General features: G+C 42.0%; 1 protein-coding gene across 1 annotated transcript in view; it reads left to right on the top strand.

Moving 5' to 3' along the window:
* The first annotated feature begins 5866 nt into the window (after positions 1 to 5866).
* ERAP2 (endoplasmic reticulum aminopeptidase 2) overlaps positions 5867 to 14996 on the top strand; it is a 35633-nt gene continuing 26503 nt past the window's right edge. Inside the window, exons 1-3 of the mRNA XM_036280624.1 lie at positions 5867 to 6560; positions 9688 to 9826; positions 13278 to 13412. Coding sequence (XP_036136517.1) covers positions 6004 to 6560; positions 9688 to 9826; positions 13278 to 13412 — 831 coding nt within the window. The 5' untranslated portion in view covers positions 5867 to 6003. The remainder of the gene's footprint in view (positions 6561 to 9687; positions 9827 to 13277; positions 13413 to 14996) is intronic.

Here is a 14996-nt window from a genome sequence, read left to right on the forward strand (position 1 = left end):
AAAAATATATTGCAACACGGGTTATCTATCACATCTCGTTTGCCTCAAGGACAGCACTTTGTTACAACATAGCATAACCACTGATGGCTATTAAATAAAGGTAACCGGCGCATGCAAACAACTTTAAAGTTTAGCCAACATTTACAAACTCTTTTCACATGTGTATTATTGCAAATTCATTCTGGGATTGACAATAATCCTTCATAAGAATTAAGGAAAGTATTACTGCTTTCTATGTGGAAATGAGGAAGTGACCTATTTTGAAAAGATGTCTTTAATCGAATTCTCTTGATTCTAAGTCCAGTTTGTAATAAAAAACAAAACAACAAAAGACTTAAATCTGTTGAGAACACCCTAAGGGGATGGAAATATTTGTAATATATTTGAGAAAGACTTCCATTAAACATTAGTACAAATCTTTGAACATTTTTACAAATACATCAGTTTCAGCTCTTTGAAAAATTCATTTTAACTCATTCATTCTCGCCTGTTTGTTCAGGTCCTAGGAAGTGCACCACTCCGAGGAGTGCTGGAAAGAGGCGGTGTGGCGTGTGGCCCTGGCCTTCAGGAGTTGATCATTTAAGAAGAAATATGAAGCACAAACATGTTAGCATAGAGTAAGGGCCAGTAGAACTGACTACACCACTGCCTGTCGTTAGGGGCTGGAAATGAAGCCTGTGTCGCTCCTCAGGTGCCTTCCTGGAGGTGACATTTGCCTTGGGATAGGTTTCCCAGGCCACATTGAGACGTATTGCATGTAGAGTGGCAGCCTCAGGAAAGACGAGGAAATGCTGGCTCACCTGGAAATGGAAGTTTCCCTGTTGGCCTGAAGTATGGAGCAAGTGCAGGGCAATCTGAAAAGCAAAAATTAAAAATATGCCTCCCCCGCACTGAGGGTATCTTGTATGCCAGGCTCTCCTCTAGGCTCTGAACATTCAGTGGGGAGCAAAGCGGACAAACTCCCTGCAAGCAAGGAGCTTATGTTCCAGTGAGGAGACAGATAAAACAAATAAGGCATACACAGTAAAGTATCAGGAGTTGATCAATGTGAAGAAGAAAAAAAAAAGCAGGCTAAGGAGCTAGACACAGAGTGGTGGCTGGAATGGATTAAGGGAGCAGTGCTACTGTTTCAGACACAGCCAATAAGGAGTTTCTCTGAGCAAGAGACAGTTCAGAAGACCAGGATGAAGTGAGAGAGTGAGACATGTGAATCCCCTAAGCAACAAACATTCAAAAGCTTATTCTATTAGCAGGGAAAAAAGTTAGAAACCCTTTGGTGAGAAATAATGTTAAACAATAAACTATGAAGTCACCTGGATCCTACTCAACTTTCTCTTCTAGGATTCCATAGCTACTATGATCACCCTGGTTCCTCATTCTCCACATCACTTCTGTTCTAAGGGGCAGGGAGAATTCTGAGAACACACACACACACAACTGGGCTTGTCCTCTGAAAAGGAATGTTGCAGAACTACCACCAGCTCCCTACATCTCCCTTCCCCTTTCCCTCACCTGCCGCAGAATTAGATTTCTAAGAATTGGCCTCCTCATCTTTATCCTGTTTTCCCCACTCACCTGTGTCCCATCCACCCCACGGTGCTCCTCTAACTCACAGAATGTCACTCTGAGAGACCTCATTTGGCCGGTGCCCCTGGCTCCAGGTGGAGGCTCCTTCCTTTTTGCTACTTTTACTTTATCAAATTCTTCACCCAGGTTGAAATGATAAAAATATAGAAATAGAAAATAAATTAAGAAGTTAACTAGGCTCTAATCACGGCAGCATTTGAACTTTGGGCCAAAACACAGGCTGTGAACTGAAATGCACACCTGCCTGCCCTTTGGACGCTGGCATACCTCCATTTGGCTTTGTTGGCCTAGAGGTGTTTTCTGTGTCCTGAGCTCAGTGTGCAGTCGGGAGGGGGCTAGGTTCCCTCCCTCCTTGGGTGGAGGGCCCCTTCCCTTGGTGCTCTGTCCCGTCCACCTCCTTCCAACTGCTCCCGGGCCTCTGCTCTGCCCCGGGCCAGCCAGGCTCTCCTGGGAAGTGAAGGGAACGGGCAGAAGGGAGAAGCAAGCAGTGTCTGGGCCCAGGAGCTTCCCCCGAGTTCTGTGTCCACCCCCTGTCCCTGCTTGAGCCATGAGCATTGATTGGGAGCTGAGAGAAGCGACAGCTGTCACCGTGAAACCTCCTTCTCCCCAGCTGGGGAAGGCGAGGACCAGCAGACAATCCCACCCCCTTCCTCGCTGTAACAGCAGAGTACGAACGAGGGTCTGTGAGACCATAAGGGCCAAGCTTGTGTTTCACTTGATAACAACACGTGCGGGTGTGCTGCTGATTGATGAACCGGGAGCCCCACCAGACACCCAGACGGAGCATGAGCGAGTCACGCGGCCCGTGCGCTGCGGAGGGCCGTCCGCGGGGCCCACCGAGGACCTGCCCTCGGGGGAGAGGAAAGCCGCGGCAAGGGCGTGAGCAGGCGGCGGCACCGCGCACGCGGCAGCGGGGAGCGGGGCTCCGTGGCCCCGGGAGGGCGCACTGCCGGGCAGGCCCGGGAAGGCAGCGAGGCTTGTCTGAAGGCCCTTGTGAGGGGCGATGAGGTCCCGAACTCCATTCATGCCTCTAAGAATTTATTTGCAGGTTGAATAAAATATTAAAAAGGAAGAATCAACAGGACTGGGTAATAAACCAGAGAGGGACAGAATGGAAATAATCATGTGGTTCAATCACAGGTCCGGGAGGAAGGCTGGAAGCCGGTGGAGTTGCAGCGAAAGGCAGCGGTCTGGGGAGAGGAGACACGGTCTGAGCTGCTGGCAGCACCTCGGAGCACGGACAATCCGTCGGCTGTGGAATCGCTGCAGCAGAACCCTGGGAGAGAGACCGGCAGACGATAATGTGGGATGAGGGAGGGTAAGAGAGACGTATCGGCACTTGAACGCATTCTCCAAAGGAAAGAGTAAAGAGCAGAGGGCGGAGGTGGGGGCCCATATTGTTTTCTTTGTGGGAGGCTCATATTCAGGGTGGTGAAGAGGTCCGACTCAGCCTGGCAGATAAAGAGAAATGGACAGACAAGTGTGGGTACAATCTCTGTATGTCCAAGAAGCAAGAGGTTATAGGCATGGAAAAGCTTAGGACAGTCTCCTCTGATAAAGGCCATAGAAGCTGACTGGGAGGTCACTGGGAGGCTTGGAGTTACCTTCTTAAGAGTAGATAGGCAGAGGTCAGATTTCATAGCAATAAGGACACAGCACCGTGAGAAATTCAAGAGCATGTCTTAAAATAACTTAGCACTGCCCTAGCCAGTTTGGCTCAGCGGTTAGAGCTTTGGTCCGTGGAACAAAGGGTCTCGGGTTCGATTCAGGTCAAGGCCAGGTACCTTGGTTGAGGTTCGGTCAGTCCCTGGTCAAGGTGGTGCGGGAGGCAACCAATCCATGCGTCTCTTTCACATTGATGTTTCTCTCTCTCTCTCTCTACCCCTCCCTCCCACTCTATCTGAAAATAAATGGAAAAATATCCTCAGGTGAGGATTAAAAAAAAATAATAATAACTTGGCATTCAAAAACACAAGCGAGGTTCTGAAGGCTTTTTACATGGGGATAAGAGCTGGGGAAGACAAAACAGCAGGAGCAGTAGCCACCGAAAAGCTGGCCGCCTACCTGCTTGGACATTGTGTGGCTTTTCCTCGGAAGCCCCTTGGAAGTTTCTCATGTTTCCTGAACTAAAGCTTCTGTGCTGAGCCCCATTTATGCTTGTGTGACAGTGAACCAGCCAAGTGTTATGATCAGGAAGTAGGCCACGGTCTGCATCTTACCAAATAGAAAGTGAAAGCAAAAATAAATTTCCCTCCATTCAAACCTGCAACAGCGTGGATTAAGGTAACACATGAACATTTCTCTTGAATTTGTCTTTAAATCAGAATTTTTCAGTGAGATGATAGCCAGGCTAAAAGTATAAAACTGTTGTACTGAGGAGGTCCTGCAGGCAGACATGAGGCTCTAGGGCAAGGGGGTGGATCTGGCATGACTGTACTGGAACGTGTGTGCTTGGAGATGAGAACCTGCTGCTGAGCTCGCTCTCTTTTGGAGATCGTTTAGCTTTTCCCGAATGTCTGTTGCAACACCTGCATCTCCAATCCTAGGATGTTTTGTTCACTGTGATGCTATTGACAGTATAGCACAATAAAAGGGAAAGTCCAAAGAGCTGTATTTTAGTCTCTATCCTGCTTCACACGTCCTGTGTGATTTTAGGAAAGTCACTCCCTCTCAGTTTCTTTATTTGGACACTAAGGACTTGTAGTATCTGGCATTTACAGTCCTTAGCAGTTCTGAAGTTAAAGGCTGTATGAGTAAATGTCCAGGCCTTTCTCTCCACTCTTACCAGAAGAAGTACATCGTTCTTGGAGTATGGCTGCTATAAGTCAGGGCAGAACTACTTCATTTAGGCCAGAGAATGCAAGTTATAATAACCACAATAATAATCTAATGTTTAACGTTCCTTACATGCTTCCTATATGCTAGCCGCTGTGCTGTGCTAAATTCGTCACATGAGTTATTTCATCTAATCCTCCCATCATAAGGATGGTATCATTATTATATTATTTTATAAGTGAGGAAACTAATGCTCAAAAAAATCAGAAATTTGCCCCAGATCATACAGGAAAATGTGGTGGAGCTAGTATTAGAATCCAGGTACTCTGACTCCCAAATCTAAGACTTAACAAATAAGCAATTTCATTTTTCAAACCATCGGAAATTCAAACTAATAGACTAGCTTTGTTTTGTTTTGTTTTCTTTTTTCTGGAGCTCTTTGTTTATTTTTACTTTAATTAATTTATTTTTGGGTTTTATGTATCAGAGTTTTCTGGAACATTGAGATTTGGTAGTCATAATTAATACTTGTCAAAAAAATAATTTAACTGTTATTTTTATTCTTCTTTGTCTTTGTTCCTTCAAGAATTCCTGTCGATCTACATTAATAGTGCAAATTGGAAAATTGAAGAATTGTTCAGATAATTAATTCTAAAGAACTTATTAATGATAAAAAAGAAATTGAAGAAACCATTCATGGGTTTAAGTTGAAGTAGAGAGGAAGTTGGCAGAGGCAGGTGGCGGGGTGGGATTCAGACCTGATTCACGGACGTTAATTATGTTGTTCTAATTTTATGCTTTTGATAGCTTTACCCTTCTAATAAGAAGAAATAATCTTAGTTCTATTTACAGAGGCAGTGAATTCAGCTCATTTTGTATTTTCAGTCGTAGCTACAATGAAAATGACCAAAACAATTTTTAAAATATTGTCAGTTAGAATATTATAAACTCAAATTTTATTTCCATAGCTTGTAATATATTAGAAATAATCCAAGGGTAAACATCTAGTTTGACTAGCATCTTTTATACTAATAGTCATAGAATAAGGCCATTCATATGTGTTATTTATTGAAACAGGTAAAGATATTAATATTAATATCTGGTATCCACAGAATATATTCTTTGTGACTTAGGAAGACAAAATAGAGACACCTGTGCAGTTCATGTTCAGGTATCCAAGCTACTCTTAGAATGATGTAGCCAAATGTTAGAAGGATTTAACATGCAAAGAATTTACACACCTTCCTTCTGCTCAGTGTACAGAAATGCAGAGGGGATTCATTCCATACGATTTTAAGGCAGAGTCTTTTCATTTGAGCTCTAAAAAAATTGTATTTGTAATAACTAGATGATAGCTCAATTTCTACTTTATTTTGCAGATATTTTGCCTGATTCTGACAGAGAACGGGTTTTCCCATTCACACATATCCTTTTATTTTTTTTAAGGTTTTATTTATGACTTGAAAAACCTTTTTCATGCTAAAAATGTTTTTCCCCCTTCTAGATTAAAACCAGTTATGAAGACACTGTTCAGATCCTGTTTGACGTAACGAGCTGATATGGTGCTATGAAGAACGGTGGGATTTAGCCTGGAGAGTAACTTGTCTTCTAGAAAATAGATTTAATATTCCATTCTCTGCAATGGTTAGTTTACACATAAAGCTAATATTTAACGGTTACGTAGTATTTTATTGCGCAGCAATCATACTACCCAACATATGCATTTGTTCTCTGTTCTCAATGCCATCTAGTGATCAGTTCAGTAAGGACCCTGGGACTTTCCCAGTAGCCACCAATGGGGAGTCATTTCCTTGGCGTGAGCTAAGGCTCCCCAACGTGGTAATTCCCCTCCACTATGACCTTTTTGTCCATCCAAATCTCACCTCCCTGGACTTTGTTGCATCTGAGAAGATTGAAGTCTTAGTCAGAGATGCCACCCAATTTATCATCTTACACAGCAAAGACCTTGAGATCATGAATGTCACCCTTCATTCGGAGGAAGATTTGAGATACAGGAAACCAGGAAAAAAGTTGAATGTTTTGAATTATCCTGCTCATCAACAAATTGCTCTGCTGGTTCCAGAGAAACTTCTGGCTGACCTGAAATACTATGTGGCTATTGACTTTCAGGCCAAATTAGCTGATGGTTTTGAAGGGTTTTATAAGAGCACATACAGAACTCTTGGTGGTGAAACAAGGTAAGATGTTGCACGAGCTGTTTACAGTCTCTTGTTATGCTTTCTTCAATGCATTCCATTTCTTTGCCGGGAGCATACTTCAGCAATCATTATGAAAAGTCCAATAAACTGTGGTGAACTAGGAAGAAGGAGAAGCTCTACTGTTTCTTAAGGAGATTGCATTAAGCTGGGAAGCATTCAGCAGAAGCATAAACTGCTGGAGGGAGAATGAGGAGAATAACTGGGAGGAGAAGCCAGTGTGACTGTAATATACAGATATGTTTGTTTGTTTGTTTATTTATTTATTCTTTATTGATTTTAGAGAGAGAGGAAGGGAGATGGAGAGAGAGATAGAAACATCGATGAAAGAGAACATCGACTGGCCGCCTCCTACATGCCCCCCACTGGGGATTGGGCCCACAAACTGGGCATATGCCCTGAATGGGAATCGAACCAGTGACCTCCTGGTGCATGGGTTGATGCCTAACCACTGAGCCACACCAGCCGGGCTAGACAAATATGTTTATATGCTATAGGAAAGGATGGTCAGTGCAGAGAGAGCTGAAATAGGGAAGGCTTCTCAAAGGAGGTGAGCCTTGATCTGGGCAGAAGGAAATGTGAGATTCGGATAGGTAGAGGGGAAATGAAAGTACGTAGATTGCCCAGGAAACACCATGACTCAAATCCAGGAGGCAGGAGCCAGGCTGTTTGGAGAACTGAGAAACACTGTTTATTTGATCAGCTCATGTTTATTGGGTACGTGCTTTATGCCTGGCACTGTTCTAGACTCTGGCTATATAGTGGTGATATGGACAAGGTAAGTGATAAATGTTATGAAAGAAATAAAACAAGGTGCTGTAATGAAGAGTGTGGCTGGGGTTGGGACTAATTTAGCTGAGTGGTCAGGGAAGTCTTTGTCAAAGAGGTGCATTTAATTTTTTTTTTTAAAGAACACAATCATGAGTACATATTAGAGCAAAGTGTCCCCAGAAAAGGGAACAGCAAGTATGAAGTCTGTAAGGTGGGGCCGATTGAGAAAAGAAGCCGGTGTGGCTTGAAGAGCATGAGCAAGAGAGAGAAGTAGAGTTGAAAGGAGTCAGATCACTTTGAGACTCTTGTCGGGAGTGGAGGCTTTTACTTCAGTGCAGTGGGAGGTTATTGGCAGGTTCTGATTTGATCTGCACTTACAAAGATCGAGTGTATGTTGAGGATCCATCCTAGAGAGGAAAAACTAGAAGAAGAGTAAGCATTTAGGAGGACATTACAACAGTTCAGGCAAGAAACAGTGGCTTGGGCCAGGCTAGTGGTAGTGCCTTATGGAAAAAGTGATTGAACTTGGCATTTCTTTTGGAGAGTTAAACAGACAGAATTTGCTGACAAATTGGTTATGTGAGGTGAGAGAGAGAGAGGATAATGGGTTGTCCAGAGCCGGGGTCCATCTGGGAGGGAAGAGTAGCCTGGTTTCAGTGCTCTACCACCTTTTATCACTTGTGTTCAAGGGACAGTTAGGGAACATCAAGTACAATGGCTCGACACATAGGGGGTTACTTTTCTGGTGAAAAAGGAAGTCCAGAAGTAGAGCACTCAGGCTTGCTGCAGTGCTTCTCAGTGCTGTCTGGGACCCAGACTCCCCTTTCCGCTCAGCCACACTGGCGTATGGCTGTCCTCCTAATACAAGATGATTTGTGCATCTCTGGGCATCAAGTGCACATTCCAGGCAGGAAGAAAGGGGAAATGGAGGAGAGAAAAAGGCAAAAAGGAACATTCCAGCTGAGTCTGGCCCCTTTTTCAAAGCTTTCCCACCCAATGACTTCAACTAGGCCACGAGTCATATGCCTACCAAGTTGCAAGATAGTCTCAAGATACATTGCCTTCCCAAAAAATATCAAGTTTCTGTTGGAACTGAAGAAGGGGAATAGGTGTTAGCAGGCAACTTGAGCAGCGTCTGCTATGTACTTCCTCTTCCCTTCTGCACCTTAGGTACTCACTGCCCTGTAGGGGGCTCACGCACCCACCCCACAGCCCCAGCCGTCCACTTAGGACAGCCCTTCTCCAGGCCCATCTCTTTCGCCCACCCCCTTTGGGATGTTTCCCCTCATTGCATCCTCAATTTTTAGGGGCCTGGTCTCAGGTCTAGCATAGTACTGAATAGAAAACCTATCAACTTCTTTCCACTAAGGCATGTGACTGTGATGGCTTCTCTTAAATTTTTTTCAAGTGACAAAGGCTCTACCCAAAGGAAATGCATTTTATGGATATCATTTTAGAAGACATGGGAAATTGGAGGGGCAACTTTTTTGGAGTAAGAGCTAGAAGAATTCCAGCATGCCACCCATAATTAGCTGCAGGCTATTTCTGACTCTTGTTATGATTATCCTGATAGCTGATCTTTTGCAGTCTGAATTACACAATTGCAGGCATTATCAAGGTGATGTGTCTATGTTATAGTCTGAAGACTGGAGCTGCTTTGCTAGCAAGCAGAGGGAGCTAGAACTATCTGGGGCCTGAGGTTCCCCAGGGAGGTTCTTAGCCAACCACAGTTCAGGAACATGGAAGCCCAGCTCCTTGCCTCCAGCAGGGGAAAACCTGAAGGTGGAGCTTCCATTCCAGAGCTCCTGGGGATCGGGCTGAAGCTGGAACCTGGCCTGGCTCCCTCACTCCCTTTTCTCTTGGCAGCATGTTCTTAATAAATCAGGGTCTGCTTCCTGGGAACACATCCTAAGATATGACCCATAATTATTCATATGTCTGATTGAGATCCCATAGGCTCGAGATGACACTGACCTACTAATTTCTTAGTCAATTTTGACCACAAATTGACTAGACATGCCTATCTCAGCCACTTACTAGCTAAGGACCCTGGTAAGGTCACTCCAATTCTCTACGCCTTAAATCCTTGTGTGCTACAAGAGTGAAGGAAATCACGTTAAGTAGAGTGCCCAGTACCATGCATTATTCACAATTGGCAGCTACTAAACTAAAATGTACCCTTGTTTACTTGAAAAATAGAAATCCTGGATTCTCTAAGATTATAGTTTGAAAAATTAAATATGTCACCTCCAGGACTGATAAGCTGTGTTCTGAGGGTAAAAATTCATTTTTCTTGGTTTTACTTATGTATTCCGCCTGGGGGTTGTTCTTTTCGCAGAACAATTGCAGTCACAGATTTTGAACCAACCGAAGCACGAATGGCTTTCCCTTGCTTTGACGAACCATTGTTCAAGGCCAACTTCTCCATCAAGATAAGAAGAGAGAGCCGACACATTGCATTATCTAACATGCCAAAGGTATTGTCAGTCTCAAGTTGAACCTTTGTCTTTGTTGTGTTGCTTTTTGAAATATTTCCTTTTTTTTCAAGACCTCAGCCATTAATTTGTTTTATCTTATATATTATTTAATAACTCCATTCCTAGACTTAACATTATTTTGTTTGGGGCATTGTTACATCAGAAGCTTAAAAACAAAAAACAAAGTGATTTATAGTTTCTTTGTGTTCATATAGAAACATTGTTCCTTTACATCAGTGTGACTAGGCCAGAGATGAGATTCAGAATCACGTAGAGCAGTGCTTCTCAAACTTTCATGTGAACATGAATCATCTGAGGATCTTGTTAAAACTCGGATTCTGATTGTCAGTCTTGTGATGAGGCCCCAAATTCTGTCTTTTTAACAAGCTCCCAGGTGATGGATGCCATTGCTGCTGGTCCAGGGACCATGCTGGGAGTGGAAAGGGTCTAAAGACGCTGCCTGAGCCCCATTCCAAATAGTCTTCTGCGCTGGAACTTAGAAATCTATTTTTGTTCTTCAAGTTCCAGTGGTAGTTCTTACAATTATTTATAAAAATTATTTAGTGTGGTTATAGACTTTTTTTTTAATTGAAAGAGACCTTTGAACACTTTTATTTGGCCCATATTTGTACTGAAAATACAGAGACTCTGAAAGACACAGTGGACCCTGAATATCATTTGATATTTCATCACTAAAGCTGTGCTTGCCATTTGTGTTGTTGAACAAAATGTAAAGTGTTTCCCCATCACGACCAGTGAAGGAGGACAGAAGTCAGGCTCCCCTGACGAGCAGCGCAGAAAGCAGCCGGGTCATCGGGAGCCTGCAAGTGCCCCCCCCCCCCCCCCCCCCCCCCCGCCCACCCGGCCTCTCTGCCCTGAACAATGACTGGCCCCATGGGTGAAGGGGAGCGCTGATAAGCTAGATGCCAAATTTTCCAGATTTCTGTTTAATGTTGGAAAAGATATTTACTCTGAAATACTGGCAGAGCAGATCATGGGGAACAATGATAACACTCCATTTAACACATGTTCTATATTTTCCAAGATTGTAAAGATAGCGATTTAATTAGTCTTTTCATTTTCAGGTACAAATGATCTGCTACCTTAACTTTAAGTCTACTGTGCAAAGCTTAGTTCAGTCTCTTTGCTGGCAGCTTTTTATTAATAAAATTTTTCATGTGAATAACCATGGAGGCTAAAGTAAAAATACAGTTCATAAAGTCTGTTAATTAAAATGTAACGCAAACATAAATTTCCATTTTGTTATAGTAGAGTTTAGACTTTTTATTTTTAGAAATATCCAGTAATTTTTTATATTTTTAAAAAATAAGTGAACACTTTGAAAATATTTTATATAATCCTTGAATCTTTGCATTGCTTCAGTTGTCTGGACCAGTTCTCTGGATCATGCCATTTTTAGCAAATATTGGCTTAACGTTCTGCTCCTCATTGACATGCCCAACCCAGACTTTTATGGCTAGCCCAAAAAAAAGGAGAATTGAAGTAATGCCACAATCATACACTCTGGATAATAACAGTTGCAGCACTTAGGATGGGTTATGGACTGGCGGGAAGAAGCAACACATACTAAATTCTCAATGTGTTTAGTTAAAAATACAAGATTTAAGGGAAGAAGTGGGCAGCCAAGCACTGGTAGAGGATGCGTATCTTTGGGGCATTTTTTTGTCCCCTTTATTCTTTAAAGAAACACACACCTGCTGATGACGCTATGCAAGTAGAGTTGTGCCAGTGTTGAAAAAATAGCTAAATCCGTGTCTAGCAGCGTTTTATACTTGGAGCGTACATCATCAACGGATGAACTCACACTAACACCCATACACTTCCATTTAAGGCAATGTTAATCTACATGGGTCATTACAGGTTCCTGAACAAAATTCAGCCTCCATGGGTACATCTTTATATGGGGAAAACTCAGTGGGAATGCCCATCTGCCTCCTGACCATCTTTGCCATCAGATGTCGAGTGTCACAGACTCTCGTTTCCCCATAGTGCCACAGCCTTGCGTCCTCCGCCGCCCGCTCCTGCACATGCTTGCCTAAATGGTTTCACTGTCAAGTTTGGTTAGAGGACTACCATCAATACCCTCTCCCTGGCCCCCACCAAAACCTTCTCTTCTGCTAGGAGTATGTAACCATACTCCTGTTGAATCAGACTCATAACAAAAAAAATTTTTAAAAAGAGATTACTATTAGGTGAACAGAGGTAAATTACAGCCCTGTACATACTAACTTACTTAGACTATTCAGTCAGTGTCTTCTGCTTTATTGGAACTTAGGAACTGAATTCTTTGATAGAAATCTGTAGAATTGAATTCTGTAGAATTTAATAGCACAAACATCTGTCATTGAAGTCGGCTAGGCAGTTTATGGTAATATTTCAAGCTATTGTCTCTTGCCAAAGCAAACTGCAATCTTAGCCAAACACAGAAAACATGCTCAGGAAGCCCTGGCTAGCACTGCCACCACCTGACACCTTGAAAAGGGAGAGAGGGTGTGGGGAGCAGAGCAAGCTAGCCCCAAAGGTATTACCAATTTGAAGAAAGCAGCACGTTCAGATTACTGAACCTGATCCTTTTAGTATTTAGGGGTATTGTACCACATTGAAGATCATCTCTGGGACAAGCTCTCCAGAGCAAATAAAGATAGAATTCAGTAATTATTTAGTGAATTTGATAGATGTAGCTGACGAGTCTGCAGGCTTAAAACTTTTGCTTCCTCAGTACATAGGCAGAAGCTTAAATTACTAATGACCTCCTTGGCCTGACTGCTTTCACTGTGGAATCAATGAAGTAAAGATAAAAATAAGACGGTGACGAAAGCTGTCACACGGCGGCTGAAAGAATGAGCAATGTCTCCAGAGTCACACGGTTACATCCACATCTTGGTCTTGCTGCGGATCTTGCCTCGTGATCATGGAGAATTCAGTTCACTTTTCTGAGACTGTTTCCTCCCCCGTGAAATAACACCTACCTCACATAGTAAGAGGATCAGAAGATACTGCAACGCATCTAGCATAGTTTTGCTTCCCAGTCCCTTCTGCAACACAGATTTATTTATTACATAACAAAGGGAAAGGGGCCATTCTCTGGTATTTTTCCTCAGAAGTGCAGACTTGAATTTATGCCAATTTGGAGATTATTGCATTTCCAGAAAGTGGAAGCATCTAAGATGTTTTTGTATTTTCAGGCAACAGAATAAGATTGACACACATTTTGGGATCCCAAAAGTATGCATTGTGTCTTCAAGAAAGTCCAGGGATAAGAAAAATAAAGGGAGAGGAGGTCACAGAATGTTATGAGAGGCCACTGTCTCCTCAAAGGGCATCAGGTGGCCTTCAGGGTGGTAGGCTCTTCTCTCACTCACTTGGCTTAAGCCGTAGACATTGTTTTAAAATACTCCAGCTTTCAAATACTGACTCTTCCTTCCTGTAGGTTAAGACAATTGAACTTGAAGGAGGCCTCTTGGAAGATCATTTTGAAACAACTGTAAAAATGAGTACATACCTTGTAGCCTACATAGTTTGTGATTTCAAGTCTGTGAGTGGGACATCCTCATCAGGGGTCAAGGTAAGACTGAGATCCAATTTCATACGCAGCACAGGATAGCATCCTGAGGGCCATGAGCTTCTCTTTATTTTCTTAAGCTTTGTTTCTTATTATCAAAGTAGCATGCTTATTTTACAAACTAGGAATAGGTAGAAAATAAAATGCATTACCATAATCCCACTATCAGGATATAATTACTAATAATACTAGTTTATACCTTCCAACTATTTTCTATATGTATGTCAGTATATGACAGTATATATACAGTAACATTACATACCATATATACTTTTTACAAAATAATATGTAACTGTTTTAACTCAATCTTCACTGTAACATACAATAAAAACTAAATGTCATGACATATTTTTCTGTAATACTATATTAATAATTACATCATACTATATTGCCTGGAGGTACAATATTGGATTTTTATATCAGCACCTTATTTCAGTACTTTCACATTGTTTCTATTTGCTTTCCTCAATGAAAGAAGGTCTTCCTTGTTTGTAAAAATGTACAATACCTAATAATTTATTTTATAAAGTTTTACAAACATCAGTAGAGACATTAAAAATACAAATACAAAAGAACTCCTTACCCCGAGGAACCAAATGATCTACATAAAAATGTATTCAAAGAATCAGAAAATAATGCTTATGAAAAATAGGTATAAAATGGCTATTATAATTTACATACATATTATGCCTAAGGAAATGTAGATGTATTATGAACAATGTATCTTTATCATGGCCTCTCTGCACCTGGGTCTGTCTGCACACAGACACAGACATGTGAGGGGTCAGAGGGCACTTTATTCAGACGACAGCAGTTTCCTTGGATTCATGTCCCAGGTCTACAGCATTCTACATGGGTGACTTGGAGCATGTTACTTAATCTCCATAAAGATAATACTTCATGTTATTGAGAGGACTAATTTAGATTTACATGTAAGCTTTTTAACACAGTGGTCATTTTGGTAATCCATCAAAACATGGTGGTCAATAACATATCCTTCCTATAGTACGGTTCAGACTGACAAACCTCAGAGGAGGGGTCTGGGGGGGATGGACAAGATGAACCAAAGAACTTATATGCATGTATGCATAACCAATGGACATAGACAACAATGAAGGAAATCGGAATCTAACTATTTTTTCTACTTCATCGCTAGTTGCTTTGAGGAGAGTCAATAAATATTTTGGGCCATTTTTGAGTTTAAAGTAAACTTGACCAGGAAGGGGAAGGGGAGGATGGATTCAATAAATTCTTAAAGGCTCTCCCACCTCATAAAACTATGTTTTATTTGAATTCTGCTAATAGTCATAGTTTTGGAAGGGTAGTTCTCAAGCGTACATGATACTAATAAGCTTAAGTGGACTCTCAAGATAAAATATGTTAATAGCTTGAAATTTACAATTAGCACGTAGGGAAGGGATTGTGACAGAAGATGCAGGGTTGTTTATAATTTTCATGAGTGGTTTTGCTTTAATACTTTACAGAACATCTTATCCTCTATCGACAATATGCTTTAATGGTATCTCAATAATTTCTGAAAAATGTAGCCCGCCTTTCTTTGGGCGAGGGTTGTTAGAAATGGCATTA

Source organism: Molossus molossus, unplaced genomic scaffold (assembly GCF_014108415.1).
Source record: "Molossus molossus isolate mMolMol1 unplaced genomic scaffold, mMolMol1.p scaffold_m16_p_3, whole genome shotgun sequence".
Lineage (NCBI taxonomy): Eukaryota > Metazoa > Chordata > Mammalia > Chiroptera > Molossidae > Molossus > Molossus molossus.